General features: G+C 38.3%; 1 protein-coding gene across 1 annotated transcript in view; it reads right to left on the bottom strand.

Moving 5' to 3' along the window:
* ADGRL4 (adhesion G protein-coupled receptor L4) overlaps positions 1-26882 on the bottom strand; it is a 73175-nt gene that overhangs the window by 25145 nt on the left and 21148 nt on the right. Inside the window, exons 3-7 of the mRNA XM_015636717.3 lie at positions 10569-10721; positions 4473-4628; positions 3884-3954; positions 2022-2195; positions 1750-1933 (exon numbers count right to left, since the gene is read on the bottom strand). Coding sequence (XP_015492203.1) covers positions 1750-1933; positions 2022-2195; positions 3884-3954; positions 4473-4628; positions 10569-10721 — 738 coding nt within the window. The remainder of the gene's footprint in view (positions 1-1749; positions 1934-2021; positions 2196-3883; positions 3955-4472; positions 4629-10568; positions 10722-26882) is intronic.

The raw sequence follows: 26882 nt of genomic DNA, 5'->3' as shown, positions 1-26882 counted from the left end.
TATGTCTTGTCAAAAAGCAAACAAACAAGCATCACCCCTTAGGACAAAAACTACATTAGAGTCTATTGAGCTCTTTACTTGGTTCATTACAGTGCTGGGTTTCAATCACCCAGGATGGGAACAAAAATAAGTCAATCAGGCTTCTTTAAAAAACAAAACAAAACAACAGCAAACAAATCTAAAAGTTGACTGATGGTGGAATATCACTAAGCTAGACCATCTGCATTGCTTATAGCACAGCACACAAAAATAATATGAGCTATTCAATAGACCAGCTGTCAGAAAATGTTTGTAAGGGCATAAGAAATTGTTTTCTTTGGCTAGAGTTTTGAAAAGCTTGTAGTTCAAGAGCTTGCACCAAAAAAAGCAGTGGAGAGAGAGGGGTGATGTTGTAGGTTTTATCCCAGAATATTTGTGTGTGGCACATATGAGACCTATGAAAAGTTTATTCATGCTGAAAAAGAGTAACAAAAACTTTCAGTGTTTGTGTCCAATTTGGAAAAGAGCTCATTCAGTTTACCATTTTGGAACAAACCCAAGGAAGATAATCATTAACCAGGAATTCCTCTCCATTCTTTTTATCAGCTTTTTCTGTCACTTTGGTGACTGACACCTACAGTTCCACTGGAGACTGCACCTGAATTCTCTCTTCCTGACTTTCATGGCCCCAGCTCTGTGGTGATGAGAAGCCTCTGCTTTCAAGCAAGGGAGGTGTGGGGAGGGGGCACAGGGGTTTTACAGCCAGCACCTGGCACTGCTCTGGACCTGCTGCAGACCCAGAGGTCTCCGCAATACCCTAAGTCTGATTCTCCACAGTCTGTGTCAAGGAACAAATCCATCCCTACTTTTTCATCACTCTGTCTAATTTATTTTCAGAAAGGTGAGGGTAGAACAGGCAGTTTGACCTGCCTTGAGACCACAGTAGGAATCTTTCTCATCAAGTCATATAAAACAGCAAGCCAGTGAGAGACACTGAAGGACTGTACTAAATCTAAAATAAGAAATCAGATCACATACAGTTTGGGGACATTCAGAAAAAATAAAGATGAAAGAGTGACCATTGACAAAGAAATCAGCCATGCTTTATCAGGATTTTCAAAAGTGGCTGGTGTCAGCATTTCTCCACTCTCAGTGAAGGAATGGTAAAACTATTTTACCACAGGAAAATCTGCAGGTATTGGTGGGAAGACACCAGCACACAGGGAGAAGGCAGAAGAGAAAAATGGTGCTGTTGCGACTAAGCAATTCTCCTCCTGGGGAATTCCTCTTAAAATGAGAAATTCCTGTTGAGATAAAGCCACTCAAGTTTAAACTCACTAGGTACAATCTGTATTCCAAGTTCCTTTATAATAACTAGACTAAACCAAAAGGAGTAAAAAAAAAAATCTGTAGAGAGCAAGTCCAAATTTTGTTCCACTGGTGTTTTTTTATACACACAAGATGCATAGGATAATTTTGTGCTTATAAAATGGATCTAGACTGTGTGATAGGTCATAATGAGAGATTTAAGAGAATATGAAAACAAGTTTCCATAGACTCTCAATTTAATTTTTTGCTCTGGACTCAAATGTTTAGTCTGTGAAAATTATGATACCTACACTGAAAGTCAGGTGTTAGTTACAAAAATCGTACAAATTAACACCTGTGTCTTTCACATAACACCATTTCTAATCTTCATAATTGTGCTGAAAAACTCCTCTGTTTAATCCACATCTAAAGTACATCTTAGAATGATTTTCTTTATCTTACCTATGTCACTTGCATTAGCATCCAGCTGGGCTGTCCTTTTGAAGCTCTGTGACATGAGAAGTGTCGCCTGCTCTGCAGTGTGCAGCAGCTTAGTCAGGCTCCGCCTTTGGTTATCTGCAGGTAGAGCTTCCCAGACTGTCATTTTGTCTTTTTGTAAAAAATTGTTCACAGTGTTGACCAAAACCTGTAAGTAAAAGCATGTGTTTGAACAGAGTCATAGGCTGTCCTTGGAATAGGGATAAACCCACAACTCCAAGGCTTGAGCCACTCACGTTAATGGTGGTGTTGTGCAGGGCTTCATTGTCAGAGACAGAGTCACTCATGGCACTCCACGATGAATAAGACAGTGCTTCAACATATGAAACCACTTCTACAGGTAAAAGGGGTCCCAAAGTGTTTTTATTAATTTCTTGCAGCTTCTCCAGAGGTGTTTTTAAATGACTAATCTGAAAAATGCCAGAATTCACATCTTAATGAAACAAGTAAAGCCACATTTCTGCATGTGAAAATGATCCCAATAGACTGATTTCTGTTAATTAACATACTGGTTTATAAGACACTTGTGCATAAACACCCCTTCTCAACCAACAGGCTGACCTATAAATTATTGATATTACACATATTTAATACAACTTTCACAAGCAACCATGATTAAAAAAATCATGTGCTATCATTACACATTTTTTCCCTATAGCAGTTGTTTTGTTTATCCTCATGATCTAAAGTGAACCAGTAAATGTTCTGCAAAAGTAATTAAATATCAATGATATGATTATTCTGCTTCTGTATAAATCTATTGATTTTCTTTTAAATTTTAACTGAAGAGGTGGGAACAGATGGAAGTATTTGTATATTTTTTAGTTGTTTTTCCCCAAATGCAAATTATAAAGCATGTAGTGGAGTGAACTGTACTGTCAATTTCTCCTTCAGTGTTTCAGCTTATAAACTTCTAAGTGCACTTACATAAAACAGCTAATTTAAAAATATAGGCAGGAAAGTGTGAGATGAAGATTAAGCTTCCACATTTAAGTCTCATGGCTGAATAAGAGAAGAATTCTTACTACACAAAACTAGAATCTAATTAATAAAACACTCAACATCTGATTTTGTATGATCTCTACTCTCTGCTGTTGAACAGCTTTTATGGGGATTGCTTTGTCTTTGAAACTGAACAGAACTGGAAAACAGGCTAAAAATCTGACAGATATTTACACAAAAGTATTTTGAATTATTAATTTAATTTAATTTTAGTTTGAGTATATTTTTTCAATAATCTCATTCTAAGATTCTGCTGTAACTTTTACCATGGCTTTGCACCTAAGTGTGATAAGCAGGTATTAGATCTAATATAATGTACTACACTGCAGGTAAACATAAAAATGTTAACATGTTAACACAAAATACATAGCACTAGGTTAATAAAATACTTTAAAATAATATATTTTTGAACCAAGTAACTTAATAAAATTGCTTAATATCAAATGCAAACATATACAATTGCTTTAAATTTATTTATGCCTATGCTTCATTTATCCTTTAAAATTAGACAATACTGAAGTTGTAGAATAATGACTAGTGCATTCATTAATATATTTTTAATTGGCTTCAGAAATCTCTGTTTGTGGTGAAAAATACTCTGGCCACAGAATATTTGTTTCTATAAATCCTGTATCACTTTAAACAGTCGCCTTTGAGGAGTAAATAATCCAGCATAGCAAGATGTTATGGCTCCCTTTTCTGTTTAGTCACTTGTTGACATTATTTTTGGAAGCTATCTCGCCTTTCTTCTGAACAAGCAAATAATTGCACATCAGTAAATGCTGCAGTGTGTAACTCCAGAAATTAGAGAAACAGCTGAGTAATTACCACACTTCTGAATTTTTCATGCATCATGAATCACTTTGCTGGAAAGGGAACATGCAGATCCCAGCAAGTTATTATCATGTGTAGAACATACAACCCAGTTCAAATAATTTGAAATTATTAAAAAGCCTTCTGTAAACATGCTTAAGTTCAATTGTATGCTTCAAGCCTTTGTAAAAAACTGTTTAAGAACTATTACAATTGAAATAGCAATTTCAAACAGAAACAATTAAAGGATTTAAAAATTAATCTATGAACCAATGCTACTTACTCTGGCTAAAGTTCTGTTAATATGTTCAGCTATACAGTCTTTGAATAACTCACACTTGGCCTTTGGATTTTCTGTAAAAATAAAAAGGGAAACTAATTATACATTGCAGTTCAATCAATATTCAATACATACTAATTGCAAAAGCTCTTGTCTAGGTCATTCCCCAAGCCACCAGCACTCTGAATTTATGCACACAAAGCACAGCATTCTGTTCTCAAACTGCAATTATAAAGACTTTATCTTAGCCAAAATTATAGCATTGGATTGGAATGAGCTGTTTTATTCAGGTAGAGGGTTTGGTCCCTTTTATGAGACTTCCACAGGTGGAGTAGAGACAGCTCAAATTTACAGAGAGGAGTACAGATCTGACAGCTATGAGGAGGTAACCATTAATTCAAATGGATCTCATCACACTGTTTAGCAAAAATGCATTTACAAAATTATTCTATTCTCAGGAATTGTAGATGCCACAGCCTTGCCTCTTTTTCATGTCTTGCTGATTAATCTAACTGAAGATAAATAGGCACTGGTGGGTTTCTCAGAAGATGTATCTCTATAATAACACATAAACCTTTATAAAATCATGTACCTTGGCAGGAAGTGCCATCATTTGGCTTAAACTGCAATTTTCCTGTGGATGGTTGATAACCTTCCTTACAGGAGCAGTTAAACCCTCCATCCACGTTTTCACATTTTGCATGATCTCCACAGGCAACAGCTCCTTCGTTGCTGCACTCATCTACATCTGCAAATATCGGTAGAAATTGAATTTTTATTAAGTATTTACAGACTAACACCTTGCTGCTTTGTTGATAATAGCCCCACACACTACAGGCAGTTTCATAATAAAATTTCATGTAATAAAAAAAAGCAAAAACTAAACCCACAATCTGAATGGCAAAATCCCTGCCAGTTATAATACTTAAGGATTAGAAGGATAAATCATAATTGATCATATTTTTATACCACTTCTTTTATTGCTATATAATACTACACTGTTCGTGTTTTAAAACCATATTAATTCCATCAGAACAAAATGGTTGTCATGATGCAAATCATCTGAAATCCATTTTTCAAAGATTAGACTAAATAGATTTTCTCAGCTCAGTTAGAAAAAGAAAAAACCAACCTGCAGACTTGTCCTTTAAGTTGCAGCTTTAAAATGACACTGCAAAAGCTCACTCTGTCCATCTTGTTAATCTAATAATTAAACTCTGTGCCCTTTAAAGTGCTTGGCGTATCCTTTTTTTTTAAATTCACATTTAAATTACATTTGCCTAAAATGTCCTTTGTGCTTCTAAGTAAATTGCCATTAAGTAGACAAGTTCAGTAACTGGGTGGGGCATAGTCCAAGAGTAAAACCAATGAATTCCAGGAAGGGAATTCATGAATTGATCAATTTAGGAGAGCTGGGTACTAAACCCCTGGCTGGAGTACCAATTATTTTGCATTATTTGACTGGCTAAGGATAAAGATCGAATAACTCAATGGAGAAAGCAAACTGGGAACTATACCAAGTAATTCTGGAGAATGAAGTAATGGACTGTGAAGTGCTGTGTTGGAAAGGAGAAAAAAATGAAGAGCTTTGGGACAGGTATATCTGAAAAATGAGGTGGTACATGAGTGGGTTTAGAGTGACAGCTTGAGAACTGAACTGAAGGAAAAGACAGTGCAGGGAATGCAGGAGAGAGGGTGACAACTCCAGTCAAGAACTGGTATACCACTTAATTTTGGAAAGAAATTGGAAGTAGTTAATTGATCAGTGGAGAAGAGCTATCTGAATTGATAGGCAGCCTCTGCTCAGCTAGAGGGGGTGTTAAGAACAGACAAGCAGAAAGCAGATATGGGGCGGTTGGAAATACACTATTAGCATATAGCACACTGCTTTTGATACAAGAATCTTGGTGGTTTACAAAAAGGAGCACAAAAAGGAGCAATAATGCATGTGAAGTGAGGTTATTATTGGAAAATAGAGAGCTATACTGCATGGATATATCAAGGGAATGCAAAAAAATACCTGAAAGTTACCTGGGGGTCATCTGTCTATTTGGACAGAAGGTGTCCCTGGGATTCAAAGTTGAAGTCCCACCTCACTTTCATATATCCCTTTTTCTCAATGAGCCATTGGCTCTGATTTGCACCTGATGTGTTGTGTTTTAAGCCTGAAGTTCAGAAGTTGCCATGGAAAAGCCACTCAGAGTCCTGCACGGACAGGAAGGAGATGTGGGGCTGGAGGTGCTCCTGCCCTCCCCAGCAGAGCCACCACTGCTCTGCAGGGAGAGCCACCAAGAAAGCAGTGTTTAAATGGCTTCTGCCAGCCTGGAAGTTTAAAGCAGGTGGTTAAATTATGATTGTCTGCATTAGGGAAATAGGTTTTTCCCCATATTTAATGCCCCAAACTGCTAATGTTTCTCTTTAAGAAACTGAGTTTTGCATTATCTGTATATGTATGGTTTCTGTGACCTCAGTGTTCATAGTTATGGAGCTAACCACATTATACATGAACCAATCTGGCAAAAGGGAAGGAAAATAGCATGATATAGTGCTACACACAGGATACCTCATAATTAAATGCTGTCATTTAAAGACATAACGCTAGAGTTGTTACTCTTTGCATTTAAATAACCTCTCACATCAGTAAATTATAAAGCTCTGTTTGAAACAAGTGGGTGTGTGTCAGTGCCTTGTGTGACTCTGTAAAACAGAGAGACTTTGAATGAATTGAAGTGGCAAGGGTGAAAATCATGACAAAGCCAGTTTGTCTAACAAGAAAACACATCACCCTTAAACCAAAGATTTCTCTGGCCTTGTCAGCTGCATGGAGGACATGTACATCTGAGCAAGCCATTCATCATTTAATGCAGTGCTAAACCACCAGCAACTCACAACTATCTTTGCCAAAACTTACAATAACCTATAAATAAGAAAAGTAATATTTGAATGCTTTTGAGAATACTGTTCCTAAGGATCCCTATGATTTACTGATACAAATGTTTCAAAATTGCCATGACATTTTTCTTTTCATAAACTTTTAGATCAGTAAATCATTTATTTGTTATCATTGGGCAGTCATGCAAATTCTTTTTGTAATTATGTCAGATATTAAGTGTAATGGAGATTTTAATGAGAAGACAGGATTATCCAAAACAACAGCAGAAATCCAAGTATTTTGGCACATCTCTGGCAACAGGGCTGCTATTTAAAGTCTGATAGAGACACCCTGTTGAGTATATGCAAATAGACTTTCTGCAGTTGAGTTGTCCATATGGAATGAGTCCATATCAAGCCTGTTTAATTCACTGTTTCCAGAAGAATAAAACAACTCCTGGATGACAAAATTAAAAGGCAATATGCCTGATCTTGCAAGGTACTAATCAGCTTTGTATCTCTTCTAAATCAATGAGATTTTCAGGGGCAGCCAACAGTTTGTGACAGTTGCAAGAATGCAGCTTTTAAATTCCTGCTTTGAAATGCTGTGCGCAGTAGCCACAGGCTTCTGTTTCTTTATATTTTGTAGTTATGCTTTTTTAGCCAAATATGCAATTGTTGGGCACACATGGACAACAGCTTGTCAGTGCTTTCAGTGGTACAATTTTAGCGGAGCTTTGGGGTGAGGATCCCAAACTCCACCTTGAGCAGGGAGCAGAAGAGCAGGAATTGGGCTGCCAAGGCTTGCCTGAGCAATCTTCACAGACAACATTCCTGAGCAAAGGTTGGAGAACAGCAGCTTTTTAAACAGAAGAGCATTTGCCATAGGTCTGCAAAAAAAGCCCTGGACTTTCAGTAAATATTCAAAACAAATCCTGGAGCTGAACTATGACGTTTTTATAATAGCTGTGATCAGAAAAATAATATCACCAACACCACTCAGGCTAGTGTGAAAACAGATTTATAACCTTTTATTTTATTTCTGTGCTTTGTCACTCTTCATTTACTGCAGCAGGCAAGAAAATTCCAATTAAATTAAAAGTACGGAGAACAGTTATTATGTTCAGTCCTGCCAATTACAGGATTGTACCTACATCGCTTTGATTCTTCTCCAGCCAGTCAAGACAGCTTGATGTCTACATCATACCTTCTGCTTATTAGTAGCTTGCAAGTGATTGAAAAGTCCAATTGCAAAGGACTACATGCTCCCTCCCCGTGTCTCCACACTGTGGAAGGCAGCAGCACACACAAAGTAGAAATGAAAAAGGCGATGAATGGCAAAGGGAAAAGAAAAGTTAGCAGTGTGGCCCAGTGCCAGATTCCATCCACTGTACAGCTCCCTTGTCACAGCAAAGGATGAGATGGAGAATGGGTGCCTTCCCAAATACCTGAAGAGAGCTAATAGCATGTTCCCAGAAAAGGCAGAGTGGTGTGGATGTAACTTTCATTTCACAGATGGCCATTTTCATGTTTTTACTCTGTTGACTGGGGTGAAAAAAGTAGGTTTATAATTCACTTTTTAACCTGCAGCTGAGCATTCAATAAATTGTCAAGTCCAAGGAAAAGTATGGCTTTTGCACAAATCAAAAAAGAGATTTTAATAGCTCACTTTGAGGTCAGCAGAAAAATGCCTTCAGAAATATCACATCTCTGCATCCTTATTTTTTTCTTTTCCATTTCCTTTATAATTTTCTTCTCCAATTCCTTTATCCTTTTCTTCTCCTCTCTTTCCCTTCCTACCATCTAGTTCCTCATCTGTCTGCATCTTTGTCATATCTTCACCAGTTGTCCTTGATTACATGGGTAGGAAATACTTTTGACTCTCAGCTCAAATCTCAGCATTCTGACTGGATTAAGGGTGAGCCAACATTCCTCAAATTCTTTTGATCTACTACCTTGGGGAACATGATCATTTTTCACTTGGGATCTTATTGTGGTTTCCAAAGAGGGAACACACATGTATGTGCAAGGAATTTGAAAGTGACTTGCACACACATATGTACCACACTTGCACAACTGGAAACTCAGGTGGGCTTGAGGGCATAAACAAATAGGGTTCATAATGGCATACTCTCCAAAATTCACCACTGAAGTTTTAAATTTATTGCCATGTACATATATATATATTAAAAAGAAGATTTAAGACTTCTAAAAATATATTGTGGGGCCCTATAAACATGTGTAGGATGGATATCTGGTAGTTCTGTTCCATGAATTTTACTAAATAACTTGCTCTCTATTTACAATGGAATGATATTTGCTTCATCTGTCACCCTGAATACACAACCATCAGCTGCTCGTGTGCAAGTCATGTCTGCTACCTGTAGCAGCAGATCCATTGGATACAAGATAGCTTATTATGGTTCCCCTGACAGATAAAGTAAAAAATCGTGGACCAAAAAGTTGTCTTTACATCTTGGTAAAGTAATTGGTGCACTTGTTTAATGAGAAAACATGCCCACCTTGTTTAATGACAAATGGTAAATTTTAATTTCAGTGTGAGTTTGGAAAGCTCTTGGCTCCTCCATGTGGATTTTCAAAAGGAAGTATTAAACTTAACTCTAGTAGAGGATAAGAAAGATCAATCTGCCCAGTAAAGAAGGAAAAAAAAGGAAGAAATTATCGGGCTAATGGTAAGAAGTGAAAGAGACACAAAGTCAGAGAAATAACTTTGAAGACAAACTTCTGAAGCTGAGGAAATATCATAATGTAAAAATCAAAACCTGGAGCAGTAATGGTGAGAATATTTACAGCTCAGTGTGCTAACTGTCTCCATCCCAGCTAATTTAAGAATGATTCATAGCAGCTGAATAAAGCAGAGCACTTTTAGATGGATGTGAGCAATGGGCAAGAAATGTCGATTAGATCACTTTCTGGCTTAATATGCAACCACTCTGCTGATATTAAGAGCAGTGAGAAGAGAGGTTGTCAGCACTCACAAGCTCACAGGAGACATACCTAGGATGAGACACAGTCAGCATAAAGGTGTAAAGGGCAATAGATTTATTTCTCATTTTCCCATTCCCTGAGGACCTTTGCAACATACAGAGAAAATTACCAAGAGTTTGAAAAAAGAGAAACAGTTACAGTTCTTCCATTCAGAGGAAATCCTAAAGGATTGCATGGTTGTTCAGAAATAACATTTTTCCAGAGAACTTTTTCTTCCCTGTTATCTTGAGCAGGTTCCATCCAACTGGTACAGAAACAGAGTCTAACAAATGGCTCAGGAGACAGGATAACCACTGATCTTGCCCTTGCTTTTGATCAGACTTGAAAAATTACGAAAAGTATCCCAACCAAGTTTCCAAACAAAAGATATTTGAAGTATACTAGTTCAAACTTACATAGAATTTTGGTGATCCAGATCTGAAAGCAGAATATTTTGTCACTTTTTTTCCTGAGAATGTGACCACCTTGCTCACAGATTGGTGAAACAGTGGCATAAATGGGTGAATTGGTGATTTCTATGTTGCCTTAATTATATATTTATTGTGTAATTCTGTGGCATGTGGATTTAAATATATTGAAAGTCAAATATATTTGTCAAAGTTAAATATATTGAAAGAGTCAAGATTCAGGTGTCACTGAAAGCAACCAGAATATTAAGCTAGCCTGTTCCAGTCCAAAATGTGGGAATTTTATACCCAGACTCCAAACTTCACAACTATGGAAGCCTTTTGCTAGGTTTCTATAATTAAGAGAGGCAATAAGAGAAGAGTGACAGTGTAAAGCTGGCTGGCAGACAGTAGTAACTTACCCACGCAGGAGGTTCCATCATTAGGAACAAAAATTTGTTGACCATTGCTGGGTTTGAAACCAGACATACACGTGCAGTAATAACTTCCCTCTGTGTTTGTGCAATTGGCATGCTCTCCACAAGGCTGAGTAGCATTTTCACACTCATTATCATCTGCAAGACACAAATTATGGAGAAATATATTTTCATTTGAAGATTGAAGAAAGCAGTATTGTATAAGCTTAATTTGGCTCTGGTATTTCACTCGTATAAGCCTTGAATGCTGAGCTGGCGCTCTTGGTGTTTGTCTGTGTAGTTTTCCCATTGCCGAGGATGTAATCAGGTGTTCAGCAGCACTCACCTGCCCTCATCCTGTGTGAATAAACAAGTGAGAGAGTTGGTGGGATCCTGAAATGAATGATTTAATTGGATATACACTTGGAATAAAGGATTGAGGCAAATGTGCGCTCTGCCGTGGTTGTAATTGATAATGTTTTTTTCCTATCCAAAAATCTACAGGTAGAAAGTCACTCTGAGGATGTGTCTGGGAATTCTGAATTATAAAAAAAAGAGGTCAGAAGGATATAAAGAAATCACCCCTTTCATTCTCTAACATCAAAACCACTATAGCTAAATGCACATTTTTTATGTGCTGTTTTTAAAGATCTTCTGGGATATTTCTCAGCATTACTGGAAAACAAACTTAAAAATTCATCCTACTGACTGGCCTGACTTTTCAAGTATATTGTTTTTTCTTTAGTTATCCCAAAGACCTTAAGAAAGAGATGAGCAAGGTTCATGTCTTGAGACTTAGCAATTGCTAAGCATACTCTTAGCAGTTGCTCTGCAGGTCATAATTTTGGTACCTGCAAATTCTCATGAACAGTTTTACAGGGTTAATCCCAGGCCTTCAATTATACAGGGAAAAGGACTGATACACACAAGTTTGTGACTAGGTCATCTCTGCAGAGCCTCAGCATGTGCTGTCATATGAGCATGGGGATCCAGCAATCTTAATCAAAGGTCAAACAAAATCATCAACGCATGCTTTGGATTACATAGTTGATCTCCTGCAATGACTCAATAAAACCATTTCCTCTCTAAAATCTTCCATGGTTTCTAACATCTATTGAGTAATTTTCAGACCAAACTTGAAAAAATTTCAAAAACATTTTTATCTAGGCACACTACTTATCAAACTGAGAGAAATGCTCACAATACTGATAAATCCGTCTTTCCAACAGCCCATTTCTTTTAAAGTACCCCAAAACTTTGAAACAAAAAAAAATCAATGAAAGTCTCCAAAAGAAGGTGACACTTGAGCAGAATTCTCCATTTTCTACATCATGAAAAAGGAAAAAGAGTTACAGCCTTCCTTAAGTGTACTGGGATTTTGTTCCTGTTCTCAAGCAAAAGGTACTCATAACATGATGAATGGCAGGAAGGAGTTCTAACAGGGAGAGAAATAACAATTTATTGCAGAAGAGAAATGATTAAGGAGCATGACAGAGAGAAGAAATATGATTTCAGAAGACACCCAAAGATGAGCTTTAGGAAGGTGCTCCTGCTTCCTGATGGTCAGAGTTCTCATAAGCTGTTTACAGAGATAGGATGCAGATAAGGAAAGCCTCATGTAAGCTGGGGCAGTGACAAGATTAAATTACAGCAAGAGCCTTGCAGGAAAACATTTCTGGAATATAACTTAGTCATAACCCTCAGCATAACTTGGACAGGACATTTTTTGAGATTTGAAGTCTGACATGATTTTGAATGTGACTCAGTTGACTCAGACATGCAAATGTAAATTCAGAGCTGCAGTTTTCCTCAGTGGAATTTGGGTTAACAGTATCAAATGGATTATGCTCATTAAAACTAAAATTTCATGTAATTTAATGAGGAATCCAAGTATAAAAGCACTGTGCCAACACATGTCAACAATATTTATTCTACAGCCTTGGTATTCATGAGAATACAGCAGAGGATGTGTATGATTTGGATTTTAAAGAATGCCAAAGTCAAACCTAATTAGCCTAAGTGGAATTATGATAGGGAGGAAAAAGTGTGATGTTGATCCCAGTTCAAATAAAAGGCATGAGAATAGGAAAATTCTGGTTTGTCACATAGCATTGCAGAGAGCAGGTCCCAGAAAACTTTGCAAACCTTGATTACAGGGTCCACTGCTAATGTATTTTGTGTGTGTTTGACTCCTTTGCAATCCAAATTTGCTCCCAGACCCCAGTGTTTAGTGACAACAAAAAAAGAGTGTTCTACCCTATTGTAGTTGTAAAATAAATTTGGTCTTGGGAGAATATTACAGATTCTAGAAAAGAGTTTTGCTTTGGAAAGCTCATGGGGTTGTAGTCATGGAAGATGAGAACTAGAAGGTTACTGATGGTGGAAGGACTTGATTTAAAATAGAGGAATAACAGACCTAAGGAGTCTAAAGGCTATGTGCAAGAACATTTCCTTTGGATTTTTTCTCTGGATGATGTCCTGCCATATTGCCTTTTTCAGGTGGTCCAAAGGATTTATAAGCAATATTAAAATGACTCATCCAGTGGTTATCAATAAATTCTCTACAATTATGCCTAAATAACTTCACTGGATTGTTGGTGTTTTTCTCAATATTTATGATGTCTGCAAGAGGTTTATTGGTGACTATATGGCCTTGGTAAGCTCGCTTATTGAGAGATCTTTCAGAAACATTCTGAACATTGAAGAGCAGCAATAACTTACATTGCAAACACAAGAATGAATATTTTAAAGAGTTAAATTCACATGGAGCTTTCTTTTCTCTATTCCCATGGTCTAAAGTAATACTGAGCAGACTGTGCTGAGATATAATTTACTGGACCACATCCTGCTTGCACTGAAATTAGTGACGTAAAATCTACTGATGTAAGTAGACTGTAGAAAACTACTAGGTTAATGAGAAAGGCAAGGAAAGAGTTTTGAAAAAAAACAGAGAGGATTTTTGTATACAGTCTATCTAAACATTCTTTTTTACACAAAATAATCAGCAAGATAAAAAATGATGGCAAAAATATTATTGAGTTCTCTGTTCAAACAGCCTGAATTTTTTATTCAAACAGCTCTCCAATGAGGAGCCCAGGGGCTTAAAGTAGTGTTCCAAATTTTACATGATTTATAATGTCATTGGATTTGTGAATTTCAGGAAAAAACAATAGATGAAAAATGTCTTTTTAACAAAATTTTCTGCCTGAGCAGAAAGGATACTTTAAGTGACAGCACTCATATAATCCACCTGCTTTGCTGCTACCTAATTTAATTACAGCATGTGTATTTAATGCTGCACAGATACTCATTGAACACTGCAGGCAGTATTTCAGGAATGCACATTGCTTTTAAAGATTTTTGATCTCCAGTAAATGATGAAAAATTTGGAGACATGACTAGCCAAATGACAAGGTTAATTATCATGGATAAATGGTAACATTGCATTCAAGTCTGTTTGATACTCAAGGCATTTCCTGAATAACTGCACTGTCTTAAGGAATGACAGTGGGGGACATGGAGAAGTTTGTTAGGATTCTAGGCTTGGCTGTTTTTTTTTGGGTTGCTTTCCATTTTTGATTAGTTATTTTTTTATATGACAGATCTATGATTTGGATTGCTCTAAAATCCCATCATTACCAACCAAAATGTAAGGAAGGTTATAAATAATTTCCAAGGAAATTTGTGTTGAGTAACTCAAAGATATGTGAGGAATATAGGAATGTGTACCTGGATATTGGTAGGATGTTTACATGGTAGAGTTGTATAATAAAATCCATTTTCCATTTTTACTTTAATATTACAGCTAGCAGGTATTTTACTGTACATAAATATCATTATGGTTAGATAGAATCAACTATTGTTATAGTAATCAATGTAATGATTGTAAATACCTCTAGTAGTCTCTTGAGAGCATTTTATGGATTTTCAAGAGCAAAAAAAAAGAAAAAAGAAAAAACTGATATATCCCTCTAGAGTTCCATTTTGATTTGAGCTAGTAATTCTGTTTTAAAACACTTGTGCTCATTAATATGGTTACATTTTTGTATAGAGAGCAATAAATTATTTTAGAAACTTTAAAACATACCAATACAAAAAGGAAGAATGATTTGTGGATTTTAGGATCATGATGCACTTGGAAGCTAAAGGAACTTGATAAGATTTTAGGAGGAAAAAACCCAACCTGGAACATTTCCTTTGTTGTATTCCATATCCCTTTTAAAATGCAAGATTTACCCTGTCATATATGGTAAATATAGGGTATTTTAATAATGTGTGGTTATGAAATTATAACCTACATTTGGAAAACAGCTACAAAATTGCATAATTTGTTTTCTTTGTGACAAGCATTGGAAAATTCTTTGAGTTATCAATTTTGAAGATTTTTTTGTAATATTGTTTGCATATTTACATATAAAATATAATGAGGAAAGGTCTTTTGGTAGTGGATTTATCAAACAGCTATGAAATATTTTCAGTGCACTGGGCATATCTCTGTGATAGACTATTTGATGATACGATGACATATAGTATGAAGAATTAGTTTTGGGGTGAAGCTTGTCATATTGATTCATAACCACACAGAAGTTTTTCCTGTTTTACTTTTCATACGTTTTGAAATAAATTGTTCCTCCCTTCACTTCAAGTAACAAACAAACAAGGTGTAAGTCCAAAGTTAAACAGAATGATTTTTACATTTTCAGTCCTCCCCAATCCATGTAAATTGAGATTTTGTAGAAATTAAGAGACTATTAAAGACTCCTTGAATTTGTTAACCTGAGTTTTCCCAAAGCCACACTGGAATGAGCATAGGTCCAATGCTGTGATTTTCATAAGTTTAGTGAAGCCTGATGTTACTAAGCAGCTCTTACACTACAATATATCCACATCCTATTTAGTGCCTGATGACATATAGTTACTGCAATTAAAACATCAACAATTAATTTTTCCCTAATCCGTGGGAACCTGCAGAAACCGAGGTGGGAGAGCTCCGGGGCACAGCCATCAGTCAGGATGGACACAGAATGTGTGGGGCACAGCAGGCTGAGAGCTGGGCAGCAGTGGGTAGGCAGGAAATGCAGCCAGGGTGGCTGGGGAATACATTGATTCATTGCATCCAGCTGCTCTCTTCTGACAGGAGCCTCTGCTGCCAGAGCTGCTACGGAGCCCCTGGGGGAAACAAAAACCACCCTTCCCCAGTGTAACCCTCATGGGAGAACAGGGCTGGAAGTGCCTCACTTAACCCCTCAAAAGCTAGCAAATAAAGGCTTCCTGTAAAACAAATTCCAATGCTACTCTCCCCCTGCTGTGCTTAGCTTGTCTGGAGGTCTCAGAACAGTGGGTGATTTTACATACATTACTTGTGTGCTGCAGGACTGCATCTACTGCCATCAAAGCCAGAACAGAGAACAGCAATACCATTAACAGCCTTGCCTTTCCTTTCTTGTGATTTGTTTCCATTAATGGCAATTTAACACAATTTGTTTATGATTCTCCAAAGATTCAGCATTTGAGCTTGGTCTAAATCAGCATGAAAGAGCAGATGCTTAGAATAACCACTTGAGACTGTAGAAACTGGCCTGGAAATCTCATTTAAATATGAATTGCTTTCATAATGCGCCTGATTCATCTTTGTCCTACACCTGGGCAGGGAACCATGCAGTAGCTGCCTAGGAAATCTTGCCACTGCAAGCTCTGCCCTGTTGAGATTTCACATTTCCCTACTGCCTTCAAGAGCTTTTCACAATGCCTTCTCTGGGTGTTTTTGTAGCTTGGCAGGAGTTTTTAACTGGTTTTAACTTGGTGGCTCTGCAACTAGCTGGTCTCCTATAAGGTCTTAGTACAGCAAACAAGTATTTTCTGTCACACCTTCACAGGCTATGTGTGTATAAAGGGATGATTTCAGATAAGCAGTTCTTTCATGTCTGGGTGAACTAAAGGGCCTCACAACAGAAAATTCCCTTAGTCCCAGTTTAAGGAACAGGACAGAACAGTGTAAAAGAAGGAAGAAAGGAAAGTTTCCTACATATTAAAGTCACTCAGGTTGAGCTTCAGAGAATGGACAAGGTTTGAAGAGGTTAATATATTATCTAAACTGTTTCCCTCATCTCTTGCTGATATTTCCAGACATTATAAATTAAACATGATCAGCATTTATTATCGGGTAAGTGCCAGTGATGAAATTGTCATTTGTTTAGCCACACAGAACATTCTGCCTTTTTAGCACTTGTGAAATACCAGAAAAAGGAAATCTATAATTTGTGATCACTCATATGTGAAGAATGGAGTTGTGGTGGGGCATATATCATGAAAGGTACTAGTCCTTGACTGGAAACAAACCATTTACCCAGAGAGACATCTGCAAGGATTTGAGAACAAAAAGGAACAAGGTGCTTAAATTAGTGAGACAGAAGTAAAAGGGGGATTAAATAATTGAAGGAGGGAATAAATATTGAGTGGTCCTGTCACACTTCTTCCCCCATCGCTTCCTCCCCTGCACCTCTGGAGAGCTGAGATCTACATGCAGTGCATCAACACCCTCCCATCACTCTCCCAGAAGAGACCTCATTGCTGCACTGACCAACAGAGATTCAGCGAAAAAACATCAGAGCTGCAAGTGCAGAGCATCAGTTTCATTGTCCAAACCACAAATTAGTTATTTATTGTGTGATGGACACCCCTTCCCTGATCAGATCCTGAGGGTGAGACCTGGGAGTGCTATGAAGATTTGCCCTTTCCACTGCAGGCAGAACTCAGAGCTGGTCAGGCATGCTCTGCTTGTGGAGAGCAGGGTCTCAGAGCCTGGCAGAGATGTGGGTGCTGGGCACAGCCCAAGGGGCAGCTCAGGCACAAGGGATAAGGAGCTGTCACTCACTCTTCAGGGTAGCTGACTGTGACCTCCTTGTGTCTGGAGTACTCCAGGATCCCCTTCTGCCTTTCTCCCAAGAACATGGCATTAATTTACCAGCTGCTCTGATGAGCTGTTAGGATGCAATGCTAAAGGAGAGAGATGAGTAATGTCAGAGCAGAGTAATGTCAGAGACAGTACAGTGGGAAAGGTCTAAAAACAGGTTGTAGATGGTCTGCTGGAGTTCCAAGACTGATTTTTGAGGTGAGAAGTTGTGACTAGGTGAACTATTTGGAAAACTGGCTAATAGATACTCAATAGGTTTGGATAAAAAATAATCCAAATTTCAGTTCCAGTCACATGCAGCTCCTGGTTGGCTATATTGTGAACTCAACACAATGCTCCCATCTGACAGGATGTGAATGAGATGTCACCACTCAAATCTAAACATTTTGGTCCCACACAAGAGATTAGACAGAAGGAAAGCAGTTTAGGAAGCGGTCTGATTAAGGGGGAATAAAAGCTTCCCTTCCAGGCAACACTGTCCTAAATTTCAAAACAAAAAAAAATATTTATTCAGAAAACACAGCTAGGAAATGCATCAGCACTTTAAAGCTTATATATGAAATACAGAGTGGGGCCTCATGGTGTGGGTGAGCAAGATGTGAAGGTGATGTAACTTGAGACAACACAACTTGACTGAGGCAGGGGAGCATTGAGAATTATCTCATGAGCTTTATCAAACTTGCTTCAAACATGCAGCAAAGGCTATGATAAGAAATGGTGCTGTTCTGTGTCAGGATATGGGTTTATCACCCTTCAGTCACTCAGGACTACATCCTGGGGTCTGGAATGCCACATGGCAACAGCAGCACTGTGTTCCCACTGTGCCTGGCAGCTGGGGATGGAAGCACCCAAATGCACCTGTGCTGCTCTGGGAGCCTCTGCAAAGCACAAAGGGCAGTATCAGATATTTAATATCAGTGGTACTGTGAGGTGTGTGAGCTCGTTTCACAGGTGGCACCCAGTGATGGACACAAATGAGTGAGCACGTAGGACTCTGCAATGATTCATAAAATAACTGCTCAGGCACAGAGCTGGTTGGTAAAGGTAGCTTGGAGCTGATGGGATCCATTTGTTAGGAGTGATTCATAGTATACATTTGGGAGCCAGAAATTAAGACTGGGTTGCTGAATTCCTCCCTGGAGCAGGCAGACAGGTGTGTTTGAACTAAAGGGCAAGCTCTGGTTCATATCTAATTCTGAAGCAGGCTTTCCCCTAGCTGTCTTGCTTCATTGCTCCTCAGAAGGAGGAGCTCAGAAATACCAGGACTGTTTCTGCATTTCTCTCCAAGTGAATATGCTCATGTTTGGTTTAAGTGTGTGAAAAGTCTGTTTCCATAAAAGAGCCTGACCTCAAACTCACAAATGCCCAAGGAGTGACTCCTATTAACCTACACCATTGCTATTATGGGAGCAAAGGGGCAGCACCTGCCAAGAGCAGAAGTCAAAAATGAAGATCACATTGCTCTCCCTTTCCTCACCCCACTCTGATTTAATTACAAAACCCAACCTCAGCATCCTGGCAGACACCCTGAGTGAAGCTTGCTACTTCAGGATTAGGCAGAATGTAATTGAGACACACCATTAGTCTCTTGGTTCACCTCCTTCAAAAACAAGGAATTAACACAAAGTGAAGTGCAGCTGAATGGAGATATGCTGGATTTGAACTGCACACTGGCAGTGTGCAGGTGTCAGTGTTTTTCTGAATGCTACCAGCAGAAGTGCTTTAGAAACTTCACTGTTATTAAATTACATATATTCCCATCTAGCTTCAGTTTTTGTTGCTAACTTGCTTGTTTTCACTGGAAAGCATCCTTTAACTGAAAAGTAAAAAAGGAAATGCACAGCCAAAATATTTTCCCTTAAAGGAAAGTGAGCAGCAAGCACAGCAGTCCCCTACTGAAAGGGACTTGCCAGTAGATAACCATGCCCCCTCCTGCAGAAGTGAATGGGAGCCCAAGGAAAAGTTGTGTTTCAGCACCACAAATAAAACTGCATCAAATAAAAAAAACAAAGAAAATCAGAAATCCAACCAGCCCCAAAACAAATTACAACCAGACAATATCTGCATTCTGATTTCTCTCAGATTTCCCATTGCATTTTCCATTTTCCATAATGCTGGCACAGAATCAGCACCATCCATGAAAGCAGATATATCAGAATGTGAGAGTGAAGTCTTGATTACATTAACTCTTTCTTCAGAGTATTTACTCATTCTGTGTACATAGATCTGTCCAATACTCCAGTACCCCCTGTATAATAGTATTAAGGAAAATAAAACTTGTTCAAATAAAGACTTGAACAAATAAAGTTGTTCGATTACCAATGCACCTGCTTCTTGTAATTTCCAGCACTAATTTCTCAAAACTCTGCTTGCAGAACTTTCTGAAACACAAACTCAGTATGACAGAATTTTTTGCATGTTACATCAGAACCATAAACACTCTTGTAGAGGACATAATTCCCCAGTAGCTGCAAAGAGGTTGTACATTACCATGCACCAAATCTTGTGATCTATCTGATCTGCATGCAACAGATGTTAAATGCATCCTAAGAAAGACAGCATAACCACGTCACGATTACTCTGTTCACATCTAAATCCCAAAGGCTACGAGATGGATGTCTCCTACAGACAGTTACAGAGGGTTTCACTCAGAGGCTGGGGTCTCTCTGGCTTCCTCAACAATGTCCCATCAAACAGCAAAACACAACGCTAGAGGTCAGGGTGAACATGAATTCCTACATCTCACATTTCCAGACTACCTCCATAGTCCATGGGAGATAAAGTCTGTCCATTTACATTTGCCATTTTACCAGCATTTTTGGAAGGGAAAAGAGGAACTGAATTTTACTTAGAAGGTTTTTGCTAAATCCTAAATTTAGAGTTGTAGCATTAAGACTTTCTTTGGGCAACAAGGACAGCTAGATACATAGAAAGGACAAATGGGCTCCTCAGTGTTCAGCTTTTGAATCTGCTGCTTAAAACCAGGTAGGACATTATGAAGCCAGCTATCACTGTTACATTATTTTCCAAAGGACAAATTTATTGCAGATAATTTCCTGTAACATATTTGAAACAGTATGAAGAACATTTCTTGCTTCAGAGATGCAGAAATGCACTATGTTCCATTTTGAATTTTAAAAGCAGAATACAATAAAAGATGTGGTAAAATTTCTTTGAGAGAAGTAGTAACTCAAATAACATGGAAGGCCATAAAAGGGTGACTACAGAAGCTATTTTTTTTTCCACTGTGGAATAGTATTCATTGATTTCTGAAACCACAGGCTAATTATGCTCTGAGTGGATGAAGTACCTTAAGGAGTCTGGTCTGGGCATCAGAAACACAGAGATGACTATTTATTTTTGTCAAACCCAACTTACTGTACTAAAGACAGGAGTATCTTGACAAAATTTGATTGCCACTCTTCAAGAGGTTAGATGAGGTGACCTAATCCCACTCTGTGAGACACTTGTACCTATATTTCTCTAAGATAATATTAGGGTTAGGTGTTCAGAAAAAGATGCTACAGTAGTGAATAGTTGTTCTATTTATTTTATTTTTAAAGTCAAAAATTACATGTTAAATATTCATCTTCTACAGTGGCCCACATAACTTTCATGTGGCTGCTTTTTATATTAGTCCTATTTGTGAGCTATCCCATTTAAATGTACTGGAATTCAATAGCTTCACTTCTGGATAATAGATTAAATCACAAAAGGAAATAATTTCTATCTATAACTGAGAAAAGCCATTAATTGCTGGAATATATCCAGCCTCCAAACCTGAAGATATCAAATATGGTCTGGCAAGGAGGAGACAATTAGGCTGAGGAATTCTACCCAGAGGGACAACATGCCAGCATTATTTCAGCTGGACTAATGACTACGACAATAACCACTGAAGTATTCCCAGCTACTGTCAATGTTGAAAGTATTTAACTCCATGGTCAAAATATCTTAACTACTGACAGTGATATTCTTAGAGACTGACTCCAGTGGGTGATTTCAGAAAAAAAAATCACTATAAAATCATACAGTTTTGATGCTGTGTACTCCACACAGCCTCCCCCTCCTTTTTTTTTTTTTTTCCTGACCTGAATTAAAACTAAATGTAATGATAGAAATGGAACAGGAAGTTATAAAACTTACAAGTTAAATCTGTGGTACTGTTTGGCTCAGTTAAAAGGTTACAGGTATTTTGATGATTATAATCATTTTCCCATAGAATAGCCAAATATTATCTTAGTGGAATTTGCTGATTTGAAAAGCATTTAGCTCTCCCCATTTCTGTAGCAACCTCTTCCAAAAACAAGACTGGTCTTAAGGCCAAATTTCCTCTTTCATCTCTTCCTCCTGGAACAGATAGCTTTGAAGTGATGGAACTCATGGTCTCCTCATGCCAAATACTCTGGGTAGCTCTTTCTGGACCTTTTCTTTAAGGCATAAAATCTGGAAAATTTTAGCTTCTTGTCAAACAGTAGAATGAGTTAATCTTCTCAGATCTCTTAATGAATTTTGAGTGTGAGGGGAGTACATTGCATCCTAAATCAATCTGAAGTGACTTCTCCCTTGCTGACTACACTAACAAATTTACTCTTCATTAGTTAATATGTCCTAGGTTGAAATATTCTGTTTATTCATAATCACTGTTGTCTACATAAATTTGTTATTTTCTAGCAGAGTTTTTTATTCTCAGAAACAGAGGCCAAGGGCTTTATTATCCCAAAGATACAAAACACTTAGTAGGCAAAAATTTAAAATTCCATTAAAAGCACATCCAGATTTTGGACAGAAGTGATACACGTACCATGGAACAAAGTTGAAATGTGGCACAAGCCAGAGATGAAAACACTTTTAAATTTGCCTGCCATGATACAGACTGCCACATAAAGTGTAATAATGTACATTTAATCCCTGGGAGTACTGACAGGCGGGAGGGTGTGGATATGCTGCATAAATGCTGTGTATTTTTTGGCAGCAGGAGCCATGCAGTGTGCCACACTGGGGGCCTGCATGAGCTCAGAGGTGTGACCTGTCACAGGCAGTGATGCTGCAGCAGAGGGTTAATTTGCCCTTTGAATCCAGTCTTTATTAGCCTGGCACAGCCAGGACACCGCTCTCTGCCGCCTGACCTGGTTTATCCAGCCCTGCACCCTCCCAGCTCAGCAGACACGTGGAGAAAAAGTCCCAGTTACAAAGCACAGAGAAAGCACTGCTAGCACTGGTTAAAGCAGGGGCATAATTTACATACCAAGATGACAGAAAAGGAGGATTGTCCTAGGGTACTCAGTGAACACACATAAAACACAACAGATTTCCAGAGACTGCCGTGATGAGGTTCCACTGAGAGGGAGGCACTGCAGAAACTTCCACTAGTATTGTTCTCTGAGTATTACTCTGCTTCAAAGTTCCCACCTGGAAAGGCTAAAAAACTTGCTTCCCAAGAAAATCACTCTAAAATAGAATAAGAACCTTCCCTTCACATATTGAAATAAACCCCTCAAAATAAGTGCCTAAAACTAAGTTCAAGCAAAAATAATCAAGATGAATATTACGATTACTGAATCAACTGAACTCATAGAAGCATTGGGTAGATTTCTGCAGCATGTTAAGTATCCCTGAAAATTGGGCTGTTTATTTGAAATGTGGTGAAGTCCTGCAAGCTGCAGTAAAGATGGTTACTTTGTTTTCAGTCTAGGAAAACTATTATATCGTGTATCAAATGTTTTATTCATCAAAAAGAAGTCATTGCCTTTTGTCCTCTGTACCCACTTGTGAATGCATCAGCACAGGCAGTTCTATAGGAGAGCCTCAGTTTTGCTCCATAGTCCTAACACAATCAAAGTACTGAAAATCTCAGTTTCAGCTTGTTGGGAAATGTTCTCTGTGCTTGGAATTGTGTCAAATTTGACATTATTCTAAGCATTAAACATTTCACTTAGAGTGGGTTTACACCTCAAATCTAAATTCAGACTATGGGCACAAAAAATAGTGTTTAAAAAGACATTAATTTTCAAATGGTCAAGCTGTTATATATGAAAATAATATATTAGAGCTCAAATTCTTATACCAGCTGCCTTGGCTCCAGATCAGGCACTGTAAAGTTAACCTCCAGGACCTCCTCCAGAGACTCACTGAAAGATCTGGGATACAGAACAGCTGGAGCCAGGGAAAAGGGCATGTTGGGGTTGGGACAGCATGCCATGCTTTGGGAAGGTTGATATTTTATTGACTATTGTTCAGAGAAGTGTTTTACCAGTCCTAAAATCTACTTAGGGATTTAAGTAAAGAAAGGGCATGCCTTTCTTCTTAACTGGTGACATCCATGTTACAGCTGCTAGAGACAACTGGCAGAGTCACCCTGTGAGTTAAGGCTCAGGCAAGAAGGAAAAATTGTTTTCTAAGCAGGCCCCACTTTTAGGCCATTAAACTGCAAGATAATGATGTTTTTTTTGAGGAGCAACAAATTTCTTTAGAGCTTTATTTGGTGCCTATTTTAGCCAAAGGCTGCTGTGTTGTGATATTTTATGTTTAAATGTGCCCTACTCTGACAAGCCACCGAAGTCTTTAAAGTCTTCTCATCTTTATTGCAGACAGTACTTTGATCTCAATGCCAGAAAAGGTCAACACAAGAACTTCAGAATTAGACTTGTTTACATCCAACATAAAATACAAATAAATGAATGTGGCAAGGACATCTCAGGCAGATTAAATAAGGCCACGTTTTCCTAGTTCCACTCAAAATGTTTTTGTTTTTGCCAACCATTGTGCAAGCAATATCATCATCAAATCCAATGAAATTCACTTATTGAGGCACTTTCCCCCTCAGAATGTTTCATCAATCATAGCCCAGAAGGGCTCTGTCATAGCATAATTGCAACTTGGCGTACCAACAAAGAGCATCCCAACATCACCAGCTTCCTTATCTATACAATAGGCAGGGATGACAGCCATTTCATTAGCTGAGATATTGTTACCCCCATCAGATAAAATAGCATGTTTTGTTGCTTTGATGTTTTCTGTCACCAGAGCAGAGCTGTCGTTTCCAACTGCATGTTTAGAGAATGGTTGTGGTAGCAGCTTGTGTTCCCTCACAACACCCCTGCCCACAAACACTTCACAGAGTGGGTCAAGGGATGTACTAATTGCACTTTATCAGAAAGGAATGGGAAGACCAAACAGGGTTTCTGCCACAGTAATTTCTAGCCAAGACATAATTGGGGAGTCATTTCTTGTCTAAGTACTGTTCCATGAGGAAGAAAAAATCCCGAGTGAATTCCCTCTGAAAGCAGCCAGCTGAGGAGCCACACAAAGATGATTTCTGCCATTCCTGTTCCAATGTCTCCACATACACTATTATTAATCCACAGAATATTTAGTGAATTAAAATAACATTTGGGGTAACTACTTACTTTTAACCATTTTCCACAATAACAAAATTTATAGCAGTCAGAAATATGTATCTTGCTTCTACATGCTTGGTTAGATCATGCAGACTTTGAAGGCTAACAAAAAATCTGTCATGCAGAGCAATATGCAAACCCATTTAATTTTCTATTTAAATTCTTTCTGAGAGAGTGGACTTTTCTTGAATTTCAAAACAGCAAGCCTGTTAACCAAACTCTGAAGGTGGAAAAGTCTGCTTGTCGACACCGGGCTTATCTCACTCTACCATCACTTGGGCAATAATTATATGAAGTGCTGTAGACATAATTTAATAATTCAACATTTGCCTACTGCTACTGAAGACTTCCCATCTATTCTAAGAGAAGTGCTCTGGCCTGTCCAGTGGACTGCATGACAAATATGTCCACATCCTTTATGCCAGCATGGCTGTAGCACACTGCTTTGTGACGAGGGGTGTTGTTGGAGCGATAACAGGAACAGCACATTTAAAAGTCATTAACCCAGCAGGAAATCTCATCTTTGGTGGCTACTCAGCGAGGGGTTGCCCCTGATGACAAAGAACAAAGTAAACAAGTGTAAACTGTTCTGGCAAATACCAGCATCTCTGTTGACCTTCATAGTTCTGCACATGCGTTGTGCCTCAGAGTCAGGCATTTCCATCGGTGCTCAGTCCAGCAGCCCTGACATGATGACACCTCTCTCTGCTATGCCTCCACCTCCCCAACCCCCAGCCCTAAGTAATTCCCAAATACAAAAGGTGCCTTACTTCCTTTTCACAGCAGTCTGCTCTCCTGGTTTTCCACCTCCATATATGCTCCTGAAGCCACCTCCACAACTGAAGGTTATGAGCTAGACGTGCCCTTGATTATATGACCTTGAGAGATGCACAGATTTAATTTTCTTTTATTGACTGTCCTATAGACTATGGGTGGAACCCTGTGGAAGCCTGTGGAATCACTTAGCCTGCCTTTGTCTCAGTTCCCCATCTACAAAATCCTTTCATTTACCTTGTCTGTTTTGATTTAAACAAAACGAGCTCAAACCCTTAAAGGTCACATTTGCTTTGATAGCAATATGAACTCATTTGGTACCTTGATCTTGTTTGGGTAAGCTTAAACCACATAATGAATCTTAAGAAATGAAACAAACTGAAACTTCCTTTCAAGCACTGCTCTCCAGAATGTTTTTACTTCGAGCGGAGGACGGTGCAAGATTAAGTTGCATAGTTAGAAAGGTACCTTATTACCCCATTAAAAAGCAGAGCTGAAAAGGAAATTCTGTCATGGATTCGAGTGGTTGGGAGGTTTAACCTTGAATACCCTTTTGGTATTGCAGAGAAGTTACTTATGCTTGTCTCTAAGCCCTGTACTGCTGTTTCCCTTGTTGAGCACAGGAGAGGATCTGGGGACACAGAGGTGGGGTCCTCTAGCCCAGTCATCAGATGCCCTCCTCACAGCAACTCCTCAAGCAGATTAAACCCCTCTCTAAAGAAAAGTTCCTTCTCCTATGGAAAAATGTCCAAATGTAGAAGCTAAGGTCAAAATTGCAGACAAAAAGAGGGTTGTGATGGTCTATTTTGAGCAGATTTGCTTGTTATTTTTATGCATCAGTGGGCACCTAAAGGCTAGAGTTCTCAGTCTTTAGATATGCCTTCTCTATATGAAATTAATACTTTTGCAAAATTCAGTATTTTTCTTTTACTTAAAGCTTTAGCTCCTGAAATCACATCAACAACTCTAATACTTAAAACCTAAAAATACCCCCAAAACCCAAGTATCAGTAGCTCCTAGAAACAGAAATTTTAATCTATTTTAAATAAAAGAAAGTCAAGTGTTTTCATGATTCTGCTTTCCTGGTTTGTAGGATAATGCATACATGAGGTCTGGTTCACAGATACATAGCTTGGCAAAAAGATTCTACAAATCCAGTGGTCCTACCATTTATCTCATGAAATTCTTTGGTTTTTCAATTTTGCAGACACACCCTGGGCATACCACCTATCA

Source organism: Parus major, chromosome 8 (genome assembly GCF_001522545.3).
Source record: "Parus major isolate Abel chromosome 8, Parus_major1.1, whole genome shotgun sequence".
In the NCBI taxonomy this organism is placed as follows: Eukaryota; Metazoa; Chordata; class Aves; order Passeriformes; family Paridae; genus Parus; species Parus major.
This window is presented reverse-complemented; position numbering and strand designations above follow the sequence as displayed.